At 40.2% G+C, this 20,284-nt stretch overlaps 1 protein-coding gene across 1 annotated transcript in view; it reads left to right on the forward strand.

Moving 5' to 3' along the window:
• The window catches only part of LOC126335190 (uncharacterized), a 412,008-nt gene extending 393,094 nt beyond the window's left edge, over window positions 1–18,914 (forward strand). Inside the window, exons 2-3 of the mRNA XM_049998189.1 lie at window positions 1,459–1,963; window positions 15,685–18,914. Coding sequence (XP_049854146.1) covers window positions 1,459–1,963; window positions 15,685–15,897 — 718 coding nt within the window. The 3' untranslated portion in view covers window positions 15,898–18,914. The remainder of the gene's footprint in view (window positions 1–1,458; window positions 1,964–15,684) is intronic.
• The last annotated feature ends 1,370 nt before the right edge of the window (window positions 18,915–20,284 follow it).

Genomic DNA, 20,284 nt, shown 5'->3' on the forward strand with positions numbered 1-20,284 from the left:
AGAAGGAAACTCCAGTTCCTCGTAGCCCTATTGTAAGATTTCATTCATACTAAGTTAGATGTTGATAATGGCATCTTTGTAGCCTATAAAGGCATTCTTAATTACCATCAACTCACCATGCCCAAGCTGAAAGGTAACTAACTCTGAAAACCGATACAGCGTGTATTTAAAACAATCCTGATTTGCATCCCCATACTGGGCCTAATAGCGCCAGTCTTATGCGACTGGTTCGAAATTTGAACAGACATCATCTTTGAAATGAAGAAACACGGTTACCAATTTTCGTTTATGTCGCTCAACTTCTTGTTGATGTTGTGATTTCTTTTTCCGTTAGTGTCTTTTACCCTGTCGCTCACAAATAGATTCTCCTTGGTGTTAATTTAATGGCACGTTGCACATAGCGATGCGTGCGCTAACTGATGAGAAAGCAGTCTTAACAAGGCTGCGTTCCGCTTCTGTAGCACAGTGATCAGCGTGTCTGGTTGCTGTATGGAGGACGCAGGTTCGATTTCCTGTACTGTCAGTGATTTTTCCTTGGTGCGAGGGCTGGAATGGGGTGCTTTTAGCCTCGTGTGCCCAACTGAGGAGCTACTTGACCAAGAAGTAACGGTGCCAACGTCGAGATACTCGAGAACGACTGGCAGAGCGGTGTGGTAACGCCTTGTCTTCTGTATCGCATCCAAATCACTCCACTGGCAGAGGGTGACACGGCGGTCGGTCGGTCGGTCCCAATTGGTCCGTTTGGTTCAAATGGCTCTAAGCACTGACGTCATCAGTCCCCTAGACTTAGAACTACTTAAACCTAACGACATCACACACATCCATGCCCGAGGCAGGATTCGAGCCTGCGACCGTAGCAGCCGCGTGGCTCCGGACTGAAGCGCCTAGAACCGCTCGGCCACCGCCGCCAGCTGGTCCGTTTGGGTCAGAACGCGAAGCTTTGCTTTGCTCCTGTCAAAGAAAACTCTTGAGAAAATTTGGAGAACTGGTTTTTGAAGCTGACTACACAGCAATTCTACTGCCACCAACGTACCTTTCGTGTAAGGACCACAAAGTTAAGAGAAATGAGAGCTCGTATGGAGACAATATAGATACTCGTTTTTCCACCGCTCTCTATGTGAGTGGAACAAGAGAGGAAATGAGCAGTAGTGGTACATGCCACTCTCCGCCACACACAATACGGTGACTCAAGGTTGTACATAAATATAGATACAAATCTATTGGTTGTTATTTTCTGTTTCACTTGTTCACTCTCATGTATGATGACCTTCTGACTAGTGGTATTTGGCAAAATCGCGTTCCAGTTATTCAAGCTGAATTTTTAGTCGATATTATTTATCTGCTTGTTTTTCATCTGTTGCTTGTACTTCTTTTTTCATCTTTCCCCTAACCCAGCAAGAACCTACACATCGGTAATGATGAGACGTTCTCTAAGCATAGTGTCTGGTTTCTCGGCAGGATGGTAGCGACGCCGCTGCTGCTACTGTCGACGCTGGCGTGCCTGTCTGCGATGGCGGCGCCCGCGGGTAATGCGACCTCCTCGGCAGTCGCCGCCCCCGCCACAGCCTCCAGCGCCCCGCTGAAGCTGCGCCGGCTGTCGGGCGGCAAGGTGGTGGAGGGCGGCGGCCGCGCGGACAACCACCTGCTGCTACGCTCGCTGGGGCTGTCGCGCAGGCGCAGCGGCCACCATCGCAAGCGGCTGGCGGCCGAGTCGCGCCGCCTCGCCGCCCCCGGCGACTCGCACGTCTTCGTGGTGAAGCTGCCGCCCGACTCGCACTTCTACGGCCTGCAGCAGCCGCACCCCAACGACGTGACCAAGGTGCGGCCGCCCGTCAGCTTCGCCGCCAACGGCAAGCCGTCCGCCGTCTACCATTGGAACCTGCCCGCCAGGCACCTCATCGCCGCCAAGAAGTCGCGCGCGCGCACAGCCCCCTCCAGGCTGCAGGCGTCCGATGACAGCGAGGTCGGTAGCACTTTTTTATTTACTCTTTTTCTAACAGATGTGACGTGAGGTCACATAAGAGATACACACCAATTTTTACGTCATTTGAAGGTTGAATCAGTGCTATTATGGACGCTAGAAAAATACACGCCAGTCACAGGCTGAGTGGTGAATATTTCTTTTAATTACGTGTTTATATTTATATATTATCATCATCACCATCATCATCAGGCAAATTTGAAAACAAGATCCGTAAAGAACCACTTAGTGCATAATAGCAGTTACTACCCACTAAACACAAATAGCAAATATATTAAGGTTGTAAGTAGGCTAGGTTCGAATCCTGGCAGGGTCGCCATATGTAACGTCCCCTTAGAAAAATTATAGATGACTGTGCTTAATCTGACACACAATATTTTTGGCGCAAAGCAATCTGACTTTCAATAATCCCTACAAAAGAATGGCCCAGACTAACAATAACCTATACCTTTCAAGAATCACTTACCTCACAAAAATCTTCATTACTCGAACTACTGCAATACAGCGAGCGCCAATACTGCTCGCTAAATAAAGGATTCTAACTACTGAAGACACTAATTACTGATAGGCATAGTTAGCAAATAAGAAATTTTGATAAAGAACAAGCCATGTATTAACCCCAAATTTACTCTCTCTGATGGACACACATCCAGATCATCCGCTCTCAAAACTCCGCCATCTCTCTCCGCACATCCACCACTGCTGGCGGCTCACCTCCAATTGCGCAACACTATGTGCTGTTAACAGCCAACTGCCCAACACTACAATAGAAAATTCCAACAATGCAAACCAGCCAAAGACTGCACACAGCATAGTCAGTGATTTTCATATAGAGTGTTACATGGCATTACCAACATAAAAACCTAAACAGTTTACTTACAAGGTATAATGTGAAACCATACCAAGGGTTCTTGAACACGTCATACATTGGCATGAACTCCCCTAGCTTATCCATAAGACAGTTGCGCCGTTCAGGAAGACAACTAGGCCACCAGGTGGCGGTGCTGGTGAGTATTAATAATACTCAGCAATAGTTATAATTCCATAAAAATGACAAAGATACAACCTGGAGGTCGGGTACAATTACAAAACGATTATATATCATGTCATGGTTTTTGAAATGACTTATATTACTTTTGTAATTGAACACGACCTCCAGGTCGTATATTCGTCGTTTTCATGGCGTTATAATAGTTGTATTTAAGTCTTAAGTATTAATGCTCACTAGTACCGCCACCTAGTGACCTGGTTCTCTTCCTGAACGGGGCAGCTCTTGTAATGATTCAGTTTTGCTTTGTCTTATGGATAAGATAGGTGACTCCATAGTTAGGTATGATGCGTTCAGCTGAACCTTGGTATGTTTTAACATTTTACTTTAATACATTTTCTATTTGCTTTTAGTGGGCAGTAGCTACTATCACGAACTATGTCATTTACTGAAGAGCCAAAGAAACTGGTACACATACCTCATATCGTATAGATCCCCCTGAGCATTCAGAAGTGTCAGATAATTTATTGTTTCTTTCGAGCTAACCAGTTGTATGTAGTAATTAACTTTTTGTTGTTAGTGTTTTCCATTCCCTTACAAATTTTTCCAGATCACGACTGAATAACACAGGCGACAAACCGTCTTCTCTTGTAACTCCTGAAGGAATTTAGTACTAGAAGTTGTTGCATAAAATTGAATATAGGTACTATGTTTGTAAAACTTCGTTTAGTTATTTCAAGAGCTTCCTGTCTATTGTAAATTCCTTCACGGTTTCGAGGCGGGAGTCTCTGTCTACCGGATCACAATACTTATTAAAACTAATAAACAGTAACATCATCATCTTATTTGATATTTTCATTTACCAGTTTGTGTAAGATTTAGACGTGATGACTGGGTGTTGTGTGATGTCCATGGGTTAGTTAGGTTTAAGTAGTTCTAAGTTCTAGGGGACTGATGACCATAGATGTTAAGTCCCATAGTGGTCAGAGCCATTGAACCATTTTTTTAAGATTTAGAATTTGCTTTGAACAGGACCTGCGACTCTTAAATCCAGCTTGACATTCTCTAACTTGTTTATATAACTGAGAATGTAACATATCTAGACAAGTCTTTGATAATATTTTCTGTTTTACGAGTAGTAATTAAATGCCTCTATAATTACTGATTTCTGTTTTATCCCCATTTTTATGAAGACGGTTGAATTAGCGTATCATTGCAATTTTCTGGAATGGTTTCAGTGACCCAGAACTTCTATAATTTTTCTTTTTTAACTGTGACACCTAGACCTTCATTAGCTTCTAGTATCTCTGATGCAATGCTATCTTCACCTCTGGCTTTGTTGTATTTTAAATGTTCGATGTTTCTTTTACTCAGTCGATGCATCGTTGTTCTGAATTTCCATGTGGAACATTCCAATGGAATTTCGTTATGTGGTCGGTTTGTCACAGTTCAACATCTTTTCAAAGTATCTGGCCATTAGCTTATAGCATTCTCCTTTGATACGTGCGAGTTTTCCATTTTCTACCCTGAAACTTAGCGGTACCTGAAGCTACCCAGACATGTTATTATTATTATTATTATTATTATTATTATTATTATTATTGTTGTTGTTATTGTCTTCATTCCAGAGACTGTTTTGATGCAGCTCTCCATGCTACTCTATCCTGTGCAAGTTTCTTCATCTCCCAGTACCTACTGCAACCTACATCCTTCTGAATCTGCTTAGTGTATTCATCTCTTGGTGTCCCTCTACGATTTTTACCCTCCACGCTGCCCTCCAATACTAAATTAGTGATCCCCTGATGGTTCAGAACATGTTCTACCAACCGATCCCTTCTGCTAATCAAGTTTGCCACAAATTCCCCTTCTCCCAAGTTCGATTCAGTACCTCCTCATTAGTTACGTGATCTACTCATCTGATCTTCAGCATTCTTCTGTAGCAGCACATTTCGAAGGCTTCTATTCTCTTCTTGTCTAAACTATTTATTGTCCATGTTTCACTTCCATACATGGCTACACTCCATACAAATACTTCCAGAAAGGACTTTCTGACATTTAAATCTATACTGGATGTCAAAAAATTCCTCTTTCTCAGAAACGCTTTCCTTGCCGTTGCCAGTCTACATTTTATATCGTCTCCACTTCGTTGATCATCATAAATTATTTTGCTCCACAAACACCAAAACTTAGCTACTGCTTTAAGTGCCTAATTTCCCAATATAATTCTTTCAGCCTCATCTGATTTAATTCGAATACATTCCTTTATCCTCGTTTTGCTTACGTTGATGTTCATCTTATTTCCCCCTTTCAAGACACAGTCCATTCCGTTCAGCTGCTCTTCCAGGTCCTTTGCTGTCTCTGACAGAACTACAATGTCATCGGCAAACCTTAAAGTTTGAATTTCTTCTCCGTGAATTTTAATTCCTACACCAAATTTTTCTTTTGTTTCCTTTACAGATTGAATAACATCGGGGATAGGCTACAACCCTGTCTCACTCCCTTCCCAACCACTGCTTCCCTTTCATGTCCCTCGACTCTTATAACTGCCATCTGGTTTCTGTACAAATTGTAAATAGCCTTTCGCTCCCTGTATTTTACCTCTGCTACCTTCAGAATTTGAAAGAGAGTATTCCAGTCGACATTGTCAGAAGCTTTCGCTGTCTACAAATGCTAGGAGCGTAGGTTTGCCTTTCTTTAACTTATCTTCTAAGATAAGTCGTAGGGTCAGTATTGCTGCGCGTGTTCCAACATTTCTAGGTATTCCAGACTGATCTTCCCCGATGTCGGCTTCTACCAGATTTTTCATTCGTCTCTAAAGAATTCGGTTACTATTTTGCAACCGTGACTTATTAAACTGATAGTTCGATAATTTCACACCTGTAAACACCTGCTTCTTTGGGATTTTAATTATTATATTCTTCTTGAAGTCTAAACGTATTTCACCTGTCTCATCAGATGGTACAGTTTTGTCAGGATGGGTCTCCCAAGGCTATCTGTAGTTCTAATGGAATGTTGTCCACTCCCGTGCCCTTGTTTCGACTCATGTCTCAGTGCTCTGTCAAACTCTTCACGCAGTATCATATCTCCCATTTCATCTTCATCTACTTCCTCTTCTATTTCCATAATATTGCCCTCAAGTACATCGCCGTTGTATAGGCCCTCTATATACTCCTTCCACCTTTCTGATTTTCCTTCTTTGCTTAGGACTGGTTTTCCATCTGAGCTCTTGATATTCGTACAAGTGGTCATCTTGTCTCCAAAGGTCTGTTTAATTTTTCCTGTAAGCAGTATCTATCGTACCCAGACATACAGCTCTTGAATGTTTTTGTGTAGCCTCTTGTATAATATCTTTACATGATCTCCTGTAGTTTGTTTTCTTCTTTCTAAAGCATTTCTTTTGTGGCCTAATAACTTCATCTGCTTGCTTATTCTCAAACTGATAGACTTTCCAATTACTGCTTGTTTCCCCGTTACACCAACTGTTCTTAGCTTCTTTTTTGTCTAAGTTCTGCTTAAGGCTTGTTACTCTACCATTTCTGTTTTTCTTTTCTGTTTTTCTTTTTACATCTAAATCAACATCCACATATATATATACTCCGCAAGCCAACCTATGGTGCGTGGCAGAGGGTACCCTGTATCACTGCTAGTCATTTCCTTTTCTGCCCCACTCGCAAATGTAGCGAGGGAAAAACCACTATCTGTATGCCTCGGCAAAACCTCTAATTCCCTTATCTTCATGGTCCTTACGTGAAATGTACGTTGGCGCCAGCAGAAGTATTCTGCAGTCATCTTCAGTTGCTGGTTCTCCATATTTTCTCAAGACAGTTCCGCGACAACAATTTCGTTTTCGATCCAGGGATCCCCACCTGAGTTCTCGAAGCATCTTCGTTGTTCTTCGTGTTGTTCAAACCTACCGGTGACAAATCTAGCAACCCGCCTCTGAATTGCTTCTATGTCTTAGTTCAATCCGACCTGATGCTGATCCCAAACGCTCCAGCAGTTCTCAGGAACAGGTCACACTAGTGTCCTATATGCGGTCTCCTTTAGAGATGAACCACCCTTTCCCAAAGTCTCCCAACCTTGACCCATTTGTTCTAGTTCTCTGGTAAGCCGAATAATTACTACACTCCTGGAAATTGAAATAAGAACACCGTGAATTCATTGTCCCAGGAAGGGGAAACTTTATTGACACATTCCTGGGGTCAGATACATCACATGATCACACTGACAGAACCACAGGCACATAGACACAGGCAACAGAGCATGCACAATGTCGGCACTAGTACAGTGTATATCTACCTTTCGCAGCAATGCAGGTTGCTATTCTCCCATGGAGACGATCGTAGAGATGCTGGATGTAGTCCTGTGGAACGGCTTGCCATGCCATTTCCACCTGGCGCCTCAGTTGGACCAGCGTTCGTGCTGGACGTGCAGACCGCGTGAGACGACGCTTCATCCAGTCCCAAACATGCTCAATGGGGGACAGATCCGGAGATCTTGCTGGCCAGGGTAGTTGACTTACACCTTCTAGAGCACGTTGGGTGGCACGGGATACGTGCGGACGTGCATTGTCCTGTTGGAACAGCAAGTTCCCTTGCCCGTCTAGGAATGGTAGAACGATGGGTTCGATGACGGTTTGGATGTACCGAGCACTATTCAGTGTCCCCTCGACGATCACCAGAGGTGTACGGCCAGTGTAGGAGATCGCTCCCCACACCATGATGCCGGGTGTTGGCCCTCTGTGCCTCGGTCGTATGTAGTCCTGATTGTGGCGCTCACCTGCACGGCTCCAAACACGCATACGACCATCATTGGCACCAAGGCAGAAGCGACTCTCATCGCTGAAGACGACACGTCTCCATTCGTCCCTCCATTCACGCCTGTCGCGACACCACTGGAGGCGGGCTGCACGATGTTGGGACGTGAGCGGAAGACGGCCTAACGATGTGCGGGACCGTAGCCCAGCTTCATGGAGACGGTTGCGAATGGTCCTCGCCGATACCCCAGGAGCAACAGTGTCCCTAATTTGCTGGGAAGTGGCGGTGCGGTCCCCTACGGCACTGCGTAGGATCCTACGGTCTTGGCGTGCATCCGTGCGTCGCTGCGGTCCGGTCCCAGGTCGACGGGCACGTGCACCTTCCGCCGACCACTGGCGACAACATCGATGTACTGTGGAGACCTCACGCCCCACGTGTTGAGCAATTCGGCGGTACGTCCACCCGGCCTCCCGCATGCCCACTATACGCCCTCGCTCAAAGTCCGTCAACTGCACATACGGTTCACGTCCACGCTGTCGCGGTATGCTACCAGTGTTAAAGACTGCGATGGAGCTCCGTATGCCACGGCAAACTGGCTGACACTGACGGCGGCGGTGCACAAATGCTGCGCAGCTAGCGCCATTCGACGGCCAACACCGCGGTTCCTGGTGTGTCCGCTGTGCCGTGCGTGTGATCATTGCTTGTACAGCCCTTTCGCAGTGTCCGGAGCTAGTATGGTGGGTCTGACACACCGGTGTCAATGTGTTCTTTTTTTCATTTCCAGGAGTGTAGTAACCTTTCGAAATGATTTTCTTTCCAGTTGCACATTGACGTCGAAAGTCATTACTATTATTCTGTTCCTCTGAACTTTGGACAGCTTGTTTTTTTCTATCTTCTCAGAAGCTTTTCACTTTTTTCTCATTTCTTCCTGTTATCTTCATTTCTTCCTGCAATACAGCTAAATATTGAGTAATACTTAGTCTTACATTTGATTTATGAACATTCATCACTGAAGGACTCAAAATCAATAACATTCCGGATTTTACTTTAGTGAATTCCAAAGGCTGTTCCTAAAATTCTGAGATTTAAATTGGAAAGTGTAACTGCTGGTTTACCTTCAAGAATTCTATAGTTTTCATTATACATTGTAAGGTCATCAGCATAACTTCTTCCTTGGATGGCTGCTATAGGGTGTTGTTGATGTTCAAAAACTTTATCACTTGTTTATTACGATCTTTGGAGACGGAGTGAGTATTTATGTTTGGAACTATTTCCTCTTAAATTCTCTCTTCGAATACAAAAGTTTTCATGGTCTCCCAAAAGATCCTTGCGTGATGATGCAGGCACTCCAGGTTCAAACCATTGCTGAACTTCTTTGATGAGTGTGTATTTGTCACCTGGAGTAATGTTTGTTATTTCACCACACATCGTAGTTATCCTACCTTTGCAATGTGGGTAGACATTTGTTTACCAGAGTTAAAACTACGATTATTAATCTTAGTGTTCTTTCCCAGCCGCTCAAAACACTGGATGTAGACGCGTTCGAACACCGTCCGGCCTCGGAATTACTGAGAACCTTGGGAGATTCAACCATGACAAACTTGTCCATATGTTGTGCATTATGTCTAAGGAAAATACCCTCATACTTGAAGGATGAATGTAATAATTCCAACTACAAAGAAACTGTGAATATAGCCCAACCATCAGTTTAATAACTTGTGGTTACAAAATACTGACAAGACTTGTTTCCAGAAGAGTGGAAAATCTGGTAGCAACCGACCTTGAGGAAAGTCAGTCTGGATTCTGGAGAAATGTGATATCACGCAAGGCAGTGCTGACTCTACATCCCAGAACATATGAAGAAAGCTCAGCCTCTGTTTATAGATTTTATAAATTTAGAGAAAGCTTCTGACAGCGTTGGCTGGGTTTGATTATTTGAAGGCAGTAAATTAAAATAAGCGTTATTTACAACGTGTATAGAAACCAGACTGCAGTTATAAGACTCGAAGGGCATGATAGGGGAAGCAGTGATTGAGAAGCGAGTGCGACAGTGCTATAGCCTATCCCCGATGTTATTCAATCTGTACATTGAGCAAGAAGGAGTTTCTAAAATTTCGGGGAGAAGAAAAACTTTGAGATTTGCATATGACATTGTAATTTTCTCACCGACGGCAAAGGACTTTGAAGAGCAGTTGAACGGAATGGATGGCGTCTTGAAAAGAGATTATAAGGTGAACATCAGCAAAGGTGAAAGAAGAGGAATGGAATGTAGTCGAATTAAATCAGGCGATGTTGACGGGATTAGGAAATAAGACACTGAAAGCAGCAAATGAGTTCTGCTATTTGCGCGGCAAAACAATTGGTGATGGTCGAATCAGATAGGGTGTAAAATGCAGACCGGTAATGGAAAGAAAAGCGTTAGTTAACATCAAATACAAATTTAAGTGTTACGAAGTCCTTTCTGAAAGTATTTGTTTGGAGTGTATCCTTGTACCAAAGCGAAACCTTGACGACAAGCAGAAAAGATGAGACTAAAAGGTTCTGAAATGTTTCTAAAGTAGGTTGCTGCATATTTCATTGGTAGATCGAATAACAAATAAGAAGGTACTGAATCGAGTTGGGAGAAAATAAATTAATGGCCCATCTTGACCAATAGAAATGTTGGTTGATAGGGCGCATCTGAGGTGTCAGTTTGCTAATGGACGGAAGTGAATGTGGTAAAAATGTAGAGGGAGACTTAGTGAGATGTAACATGCCGATTTCGGCAACGTAATGTTCCACCCCTATACTCTTGGCACAACGCTAGAAGTTCGTTTGATAGAATCATGTTATTTATCTAATTATTAAGTTGGGACACCTTCCCCAGTTTGCACATTTTCGTCCGAGAGGTGCACCAGTGGAGATACAGAGGAGCAAATCCACGATGTTCAGAAGACAAAGTGGCAGAACGGTGTCCCTATCTACTGCGAGTGGCTGACTGAAATCTAAAGATGGAGAGACAATTGAATGGCTGTTGTGTAAAAGTTATGAGAGAGTACTCGAATTAAAAACTCTCTGTGATTCGGAGCGGAGATTTGAGTATGTGACTGTCTGTCGATCAATTTATAGAATATTAAGGAACTGATTTGTTTGCAAAAGCGTTTTCTTAAACATAAGTTATTATAGGAAACCTTTGGAGATTCGTGGTAGCATTGGCAGACGACGTGTGTTCTCTTTCTAGCACTGCAATTACGCAAGAGGATACAAGGTCCATCACATACTGCTGGAGCATGTTTATCGGGTACCGACTAACGGGCCCCGATCAGCAACAAAGTATGTTAGGTAACCAGAATGTTTTGTAAGGTACATGACAGACAGTTCAACATATCGTAATACGCAACGTAGTGTTTGCTAAGGGAATGGACCCTACTGTTGTGCAAGAAGAAACTTATAGCACAAGGTATGACGACAATAAGTTTGTTCTATGTCTTATTCAGACATGACGAGGCTTGCACACGGTAGACTAGAGTGGAGAGCTGCGTCAAATAAGTCCTCTGACTGAAGACAACAACAACAACAGTCCCTAGATAGCATAGCTATGTGCAGACGGAGTCAATCTTCTTCGCTGTCTTACCAGCGGCTACAGTCAGTCAGCTCTTTCCTCGAGTTTAATATTCTTCTCAAAGCAGAAACACACGATCCTATCAGACATCCCACCCCAGCCACCGTCGAAGTATTTTCATGCAGCAACAACCCGACTCGGAATGATCTCCCGCATTATGAGAAACAAATAACACCTCCAGCTTCAAAAGAAAACTCACGGCACAGTTATTTAAAAAAGAAAATAATGCTGTCCTTCGTTCTGTACGCACCCTTTACCTCATTGTAGCAAACTACTCAACTTTCACACCAGACCTTCTACACTCCCAGAGCCCTCAGCTGGAGCAGTCTGAATTTCTTTCTCTGTTGCTCTCGATACTATCGGCAGTAGTAATTGCAGTAGGTCGCTACTATTATTAGTACCATTTGTTCTTAGTCTGTACTGTTATTGCAAATACTATTGAATTTATTCAAATCTTGTATCAATTTTTTTAAAATTCTGTTAATATCGTTTTATTGCTATGTATCACATCAAAATAATTACCATTCCTTAAGTTGTGTGATGTGTTGTATGTGTAAAACCCTTGTCAGATTTATGAGAAATCGGCAAAAGAGCCGAAGTGCACACTCTATAAGGAACTGGTGAAACAATTGATCATGTCTTGTGCTGTTGCAAAAATATTGCTCAGACTAGTTAGAAGCAGAGGCACGGTAATATGGCACGAATTATCCACTCGATCTTGCGCCAAAATTACCACCTGAACCAGCGAAGAACTGGTGCGACCCCAAGCCATAAGAAGTTGTGGAAAACGGAAATACCAGATTACTGGCTTCAGACAGATCGAATGCTGGTACACATTACACCAGATATCACTATTGTGGAGAAAAAATCCCAGGTAACAGCAGATTCGACGTGTCTTAGATATGTGTTTGAAAATTAATGCAATAATGACTAAAACTAAAGCTGAAGCTTAAAACTTAAATTTGCAAGAATTGATTTTGGAATATACTGCCTGGCTTTTGGGAACAACCTGGCGATTCTGTGTCAGGACACTCAAACAGCACAGACTCTTAAAGAAATAGCAGAAAGAATAGGACACCAAATATCATTAGAGAAAAACCAAGTATATGTCTAGCGACAACTTGGCACCCATAAATCAAAAAACTAGATACTGCAAAATTGAGATAGTCTCTCAGTTCAAACATTTAGGCGAAACCACTCAGGAGAAGGAGGAGGAGGAGGAAGAGGAAGAGATTGGTGTTTAACATCCCGTCAGCAACGAGGCATTAGAGCTCAAATTAGGGAAAGGTGAGGAAGGAAATAGGTCGTGCCATTTCAGAGGAACCATCCCAATGTTTTCCTGAACTGATCTAGGGAAATCACGGAAAACCTAAAGCAGGATGGCTGGTCTGAACCGTCGTCCACCCAAATGCGAGTCCAGTGTGCTAACCACTGCGCCACCTCGCTCGGGAACCACTCAGGAGATAGGCGTAGACCATACAAATTACGAAATTTGTTGCTGCATAATAAAAACAGCTTTCAACCTTACACAGGATATGTATAATGAAAAACGCATCGCAAAATACACACAACTGTGACACAACAACACAGTAATCAAACTAGAGTGTCTTTGTGTGGCTGAAACAATCATTTCAAACTGAAAGAGATACGTTGAAGAAATCGGAAAGAATTAACGAAGAGCTATTGGGAATATTTTACGCCCAAATTGTACTAATGGAGGACTGTTCAGACTAAGCACATCAACACTTATTCGCGTGTGAGACAAACAAAAGCTAAAATTCTGTGGGCCTATTAAAATACTGGAACTAGACAGATTCTTAGACCTACGAAAGTCTCAGAAAACGTAAAACTGAAGCTATAAAATGAAAGTGTACAATAAAATACGAAGTAGAGGAAGTAGGAATATCAGAACTTGATATATCAAATACAGAAAAATTAATGAGAACATTCTGGATTCGACAGCTGGGCGAGCAGAAAATATAAGAACACCTGAATAATTACGTCTGACTAACGGAAAAGGGCCCATTCTGAGAGAATGAAAGTAATGTGGGTGCAAAGGATAGCTAAAGCAAAACTCTGAAAATGCCCTATGGTACACCACGTGGTCAGGTAGGGCCCAAACGTGAATAATAATAATAGTAAGGAGAAGGAGAAGAAGAACAATGCAAAAAAGTGGCAATGAAAAAGTATACACTCTGAGCCACCTAGCTTACAGTGATATCAACTTGCATGCGGCAGAATATCAATAGCTAGACAGTTTGTTAAGCGTCGTTTAAATTTTTTCCTCAGGCATCAAGATAGAGTTGGGCCTCAAAATATACGGGCTCAATATTGTTGAAAGAGAGTTGCAGCTGTTTCTGTGCAAGCTCTGAAGCGATAAATCCGTTATGACGGCGCTGGAAGGTGGAACTCAAGTATTTCGGAATTTACTAGGCTGGACAAACTCGAATGAAGGACTAATGACTGAGATGTTCACACAGCGTTTTTGGAAGACCCAGATGACCAACCTGAAAATGAACAGTATGGTCAGTGTCATTAATATGTGTACTGTCCCAGTATTAGGTTATTCAGTTGGTATAGTCAACTTGTGTAGTTACTTAAGCTTAGCAACTACAATGCAACTGCTTACCGTTACGAAAAATCTCATAAGAAATATCGAACTCTATCAACAGAAGCAGCATTGTGACTGAGGTTTATGGATGAATGAGATCTTGTGGATCTCAACAATCAGAATCAAAGTTAAATAATCAGACTGAGAGTTTTTTCCCTTGAAATAAAATTCAACACAGTTACATCACTTAATAAAAAAGTTCAGCTTCACTGTACCTCAATCACAAACACGTTTTAGTGACAGACAGAGAATTACTGTAAAGATGGCCAAACCTATGCAATGGCGACATCCCGAGGAAGTCCACCAAGAAAAGGCAACACAGAACACTATAATACTGTAGACTTACGAGTAGTTATTGCAAAATATTGAGGTATTTGCGCTGCTGGTTGTACAGTAGTAAATGACTGCAACAAACATTACCTGAAGTATGTGAAAAGAGACCAGGACGTTTTAGGCAGTAACTGTCGGTATGTCTGCAATATTCTACAGATGGTACAGGACACAACTGGTTGCAAAAGTCTGATACGAACAGAATTCAAGATCACGAACGATCCCGTTTCAAAAACCAATGGATTAGGAACACTTCTGGATTTCGATGAACAATCAGCCATAAGGAAATTGCAAGCTTCAAAGTACGATGGAAAATGACCAACAGTAAATCCAGTGACACATAACAGTATTAATAAATAGCACATTTTCGAATAGTCTGACATGTGTTCCTCATAAATTTCAATGTAATTCGTGAATTACTGAAATCGCAATTCAGAACAATAACATATACTAAGGCATAGTTGAAATTAAATAAATATACTGAACTGGCAGAACCATTACCAGATATTCCACATATCGCACGTTGTTGTATACCACCAGTCATTTCAAGAACAATAATTATGCCTCTGAGGAAAAGTTGCGATATTTGTAACAACAAAGACGATTGGAAAATTTGTGGGAAGCAGCAACTAAAAGGGTAATAAAGATTAGTATCAAATTTTTTACAATAATAGTTAAAAATAGTAATTTAACCTGACAAAGGTACAATGGAAAGAATATGATGGCAATAATGAGTTCCAGGAAAGACAAATACTGGTAGACTTTTTTAGGTGGCGGTATTTAATTAATGGAAAAGATGTGGTGGTAAAGAAGTGTAATCGTTTGTTACAGGATACTGGATGAGCTGCAAATCAAGAAGAAAAATTGTTGCTCTTTGCGAAGTACATTATCAGTTATCTATAAATGTCAGATTAAGTCTTCTTAAAATAGTTTTCGTGCCACTTCTATACTACAGAAAGTTATTTACAAAGGATAAAGTAATATGTAATGCAGATTAAGCATTTTGCTGTGATAGTGACGAGAATTTCTGTTGTACTGACTTGATAAAGGAAGTACTGTATACGTTTATCAGACTTCGAAAAAAATAAAAGTCTATGACAGTTTCTGTATTGCCCTCTCACAGAGTCAGAACAATTGGGAACTAGATGGGAAATACTCCTAGAAAAACACAAATGTTAGGGAATTGAGAGTTTTTTGATGCATCTGATGTGAAATATATTTAAAACAAGCTAGTGCTGAATATCATGAACAATGCAGGAAACTCTGTGTGCCTTATGTCTTTCGGCCCTGTAACGTGTGTGCATGTGCATGCGCGCGTTTGTGTGTGTGTGTTTACTAAACACTGTTAATTACTTTAGCAGTTTTGTAAAACATCATCCAAGTTTGAGGCTCATTATTCTCATTGTTTGTCTGCAGGTTTTCTACGTATCGCCGCACAAGCACCCCAATGACCATCATGGCCATCACTACCACCATCACAAGAAGCCATCTTTCAGTTTCTATGCACCCAAAATGTCACGCAAGAAAGCAGTCTTCCACAAATACTTTCCAGGAAATGGAAAACCTCAATCATTTTACGTAATTGCCAAAGCCAAGAAACCAGCTTCATATCACAAACTGATGCTTTGAAGTTGGCAATGTCACAGTCACGTGTTCTAATGTGTTCCATGTATAATAGTTTCCACACTTATGATCGAGGTATATAATACATCTATTATACGATCGCTTCCGAAATGAACGGAGCGACCAACTTGATTCACAGAATAGCATCTGTTTTGTTAAGTGTAATTTTTCGTAACACAGTAAGTTACTAACATACTAACTACCAGTGATTTTGTGGCAACATTGTGATGAAGTCTGGATGAACAGACGACCAGTGAAAGTTTGTAGGTTACCTACAAGCATAAAATGAACTTCATGTAGTTCTGTGTTAAATTGTGAGGACAAGATATAATTTTATCATTCGAGTTATAATGTGTACATATATATTTAAATCTGTTAACATGTGAAGGAGTAACAGATAAATAGTCTCTTCCAGATGATGATAGCTTGTCAGCATGGGCATTAGAAAATCTACATACATTTTTTTGTAGTTCTTGTTTATGGTAAGCTGTTTGTCCACCTGTTTGGGATTTCAGTCTGAAAGACTATTTTAACAAGATGCTATTTCCTTGTGCTACAAGAGAATGGTGCAAAGCAATTTATTTTGTTGTAATTATCTTAAATGAGATAACAATTACATAAGTAAAAAATATGTAAGTTTCAGTGCTAAATGTATGTTTTGTGGTAACAATTTCATAAAAGCTGAACATCTGCCAAGTTTTCTAGTTCCTATACGTAGTCATCTCTGACTGACACTCTCTAAGTAAGAATGACCAATGGCTCATGGTCCAGAGCTTGTGGGATATTACGTGGTGATGGGTTTGGTGGAGGGGGATATTATTCATCTCTGGACTACTGGCTTTGATAAAATGTATTTTATAAGCTGAGCCACTGGTCTTAGTTTGCCTTGCTTCACATAACCAACCTGCTTGTGGACTATATACAGTCACATCTACAAAGAATCATCGTTAGTTCTCTGAATTTCCAACAACAAATGTATATGTACATTTAAAAGATACAGGCAAATGCACAATACTTATTACAACTTCACAGTAAATTAATAATCTTTGTGCAGTATTCATTAAAACTATGAAATAATATGTTAGATCAACATGTATTTCATTTACTGATTTACGTTGTAGTAATAGGCCACTTTTAACACTGAGAAATCTCTTAACAGCAATATAAACAACAGAAGTCATTGTAACTTCAGAAAGAAATGATTTTTCAAAACAGTTACGGAGTTCTGCATAAACAATGAGCATTCTGGGACTTAAATGTTAGTTAAATAGAAAAGTGTTCATTTTACTTACTTAACTGAAAGATATTGAAATTTGCCTGAAATTATGTAGGTTTTGAAATTTTAAATATTATGACCATTTTTTTGTGGCAAAAGACTGTATTGGAAGACTGACTGTGAAGCACAACACAGAATTAAAAAATTTAGGAAGTCCATTTTTGCAATGACAGAAGTAAATTATGAAAAAACTATATTTTATGAAATTGTATGTGGTAGCACAGCTTTATTATAAAGTAAAACTGTGTATCATCATTTTTATAAAATTTTATTATCCATTATCAGATTTATGCACATATTACCTAAAGAAGTTGTGTGGTGTGTGCAAAAACACCACACATGATTGATCACTCATTTAAGTCTTTAACCACTATGTGGCTGTCTCTGGCTAAATATGAGAGCTTTTATTTTCTAACATGCTTATGTATGGTCATGCCAGTGATTAGACCACATTTTATAGTAATGAATGGATCAAACAATTTTATCACTTCAGTGGGCCATTTCTTTACTTGAAGAGTACATCAAAAAGTGCTATTAAAATATACCAAACAGTTCTATGACATGAACTGCATGAAGTAAAACAAAATGGCATATGTCAATGATGGTAGTTATAAGAGTAAATGGAATGTATTGTAAGTTTTCAAAAATTTTCGATGGACATTCTTGAGCTAAAAATGTTTTAATGTGTATTTGAGGAATTTGTATGCAAGGAAGCAGTGTGAGTATCAGGGCAAACATACAAGTTCTTTTTTAAACAATGTGTTTAGTAGTTAATAGTCTAACAGACTGTAGATGAAGTACTTATTAAAGTAATATATTTTAATATTATGATACAGTACATTATTGAAAATTATATGCAAACAACTTAAACATGCTGTTTCAGTTAGATCTAGACATTAATAACACTACTGGCTACATGAAACAGAAAGATTGTTTGTACACTGTAAAGTTTCTTTCTCATGTCAACTCATCTCTCACTTTTCTGTGACAAGCACATTGCAAGTACAAATCATTCCACCATATGCATAGTATGTCAGTTATCATTTATAACATATCTGCAATTCCCCACAAACAGTTACTATGTAATATGCAACATTTCCTTCTAAGAGCAAGCACTTTTTTCTTCATTATGTAAGTGCACCACAAACTGATTCTGTTTTTCATAAATATCTGTGGACTTGTGGTTTTTAGTTCATTATATTCCTCTTGGAAATACTGCACACATGTTGTTTCTTTTATTCAGATTCCTTAGTGACAGTTCTACTAAAGTACAATAATGCCAAATTAATTCCTGATATGTACTTCAATTGATGTCCTGAGCCTTGCATGTGTATGTACATTCTCTCTCTCTCTCTCTCTCTCTCTCTCTCTCTCTCTCTCTCTCTCTCTCTCCCCCTCTCTCCCTCTCCCTCTCCCTCTCTCCCTGTCTCTCCCTCTCCCCCCCCCCTCACTCTCACTCACTCACTCACTCACTCCAAACACACCCACACACAATGTTTTTTCTGTTTCATGTAATAATTAATGTTATATCAATTGATTATTGAATTTGTGTTTATTGTTGCATGATATTTTATTACTTAGCAGTGTAATGAATTAAAATATACAATTCTACATCTAACTGAAATGTATAAATGCAATTTAACTGAGCTATTGTTGGAGATAATATGGCATGTTATATGTACAGTTATGTGAAGAAAAATTTTGAACTTATTAAAAGAATGAGTGACAAATAAACGTTTAAATTCTACATTTTGAACCAATTCAAATGACTTTACTGTTAGCGAACTGAGAGTATATTATTGCACCATAGAAAAACATAACTGAAAGAGGCAAATGCTCGCAATATAAATTTTATCAGCACTGAAATGAGATTATGTAGTATGAATGAAGGTAAACTGGATTTACTGATAGACAAAAATAAATGAAAAAGTTCAATGACAATGCCTAATGAATTGAAAGTGCTCACTTTATACCTGGCGTACATCTGAGTAAACAAAATGCATCATATGTATCAGAATTATGTTGTAAAAGTCATGAAAACAAGAAAATATTATCATCTGCACAACAATAGATATTCGTTTGAAAATCGTGAGTACGCAAAATAATGTGCCATTGGGGTAAATGTTCTGAAACACTTAGAAATTATATATAAAAAATCAAATTAAAAGACTGTTTGAGGTACACTCAAAACAGGAAATACTTTAAACTGAATTTGCTTACTGCAAAAAAGAAAAGGCCAACAAAATTTATGTAATGACAATACTTAAGGGGTATAAAAGATGGACATTATTATTATTATTATTATTATTATTATTACCAACAAACTAAATATTGAAATAATATTTTAATATAAGATTGGCTCTTCGTGAATATTTCTGGGAACTATACTTGTAAGTGGATCTTGTTGATAGCAACAGTGGCAGTGTAACAATATAACTGATGTCACTGAGTAGATGTTATGAGGGCACACCTGGTCATATTAGCAGTGGAAAAACAGTTTTGGCCAGCTATTTCAATCCACCAGACCAACAAGTGCAGAAACAATTAACTTCTTCTAGCATGGCAGCTTTGACCCATTCATTCGTCACAGCACCTCCAAGCAGGACTGTAGGATGTGGCACACACATTCAGGATTTAAGAGGTACTCTATGAGTTGATAATACCCTGTACTAAACCCCACTTCAAGGATACAACTGTACGTTTTCTCATAATAGCAGAACTTATTTCAATTTCAGCATGGCTACCATTTCAGTTTTAATGCACATAAAAGAGTAATTATTTATTAGTTATTTAATGCAATGATTTATGCAGTAATAAGTAAGTTTCTTACTTAATAAATAGACGTCTGCACTACAATACATCAGCGCTACATGGCGCTATAAATCTGAATAAATTTCAGCAGTTGTTCTCTACATCTACATCCATATATTCGACAAGCCACTTTACGGTGTGTAGCGGAGGGTGATTTGTGTAACTGTGGTACTCCCTCATTTTCATGTTCTAGTGGGCAATGACGGAGCGAGGTGGCGCAGTGGTTAGCACACTGGACTCGCATTCGGGAGGACGACGGTTCAATCTCGTCTCCGGCCATCCTGATTTAGGTTTTCCGTGATTTCA

This window comes from Schistocerca gregaria, chromosome 2, assembly GCF_023897955.1.
Source record: "Schistocerca gregaria isolate iqSchGreg1 chromosome 2, iqSchGreg1.2, whole genome shotgun sequence".
NCBI lineage: Eukaryota > Metazoa > Arthropoda > Insecta > Orthoptera > Acrididae > Schistocerca > Schistocerca gregaria.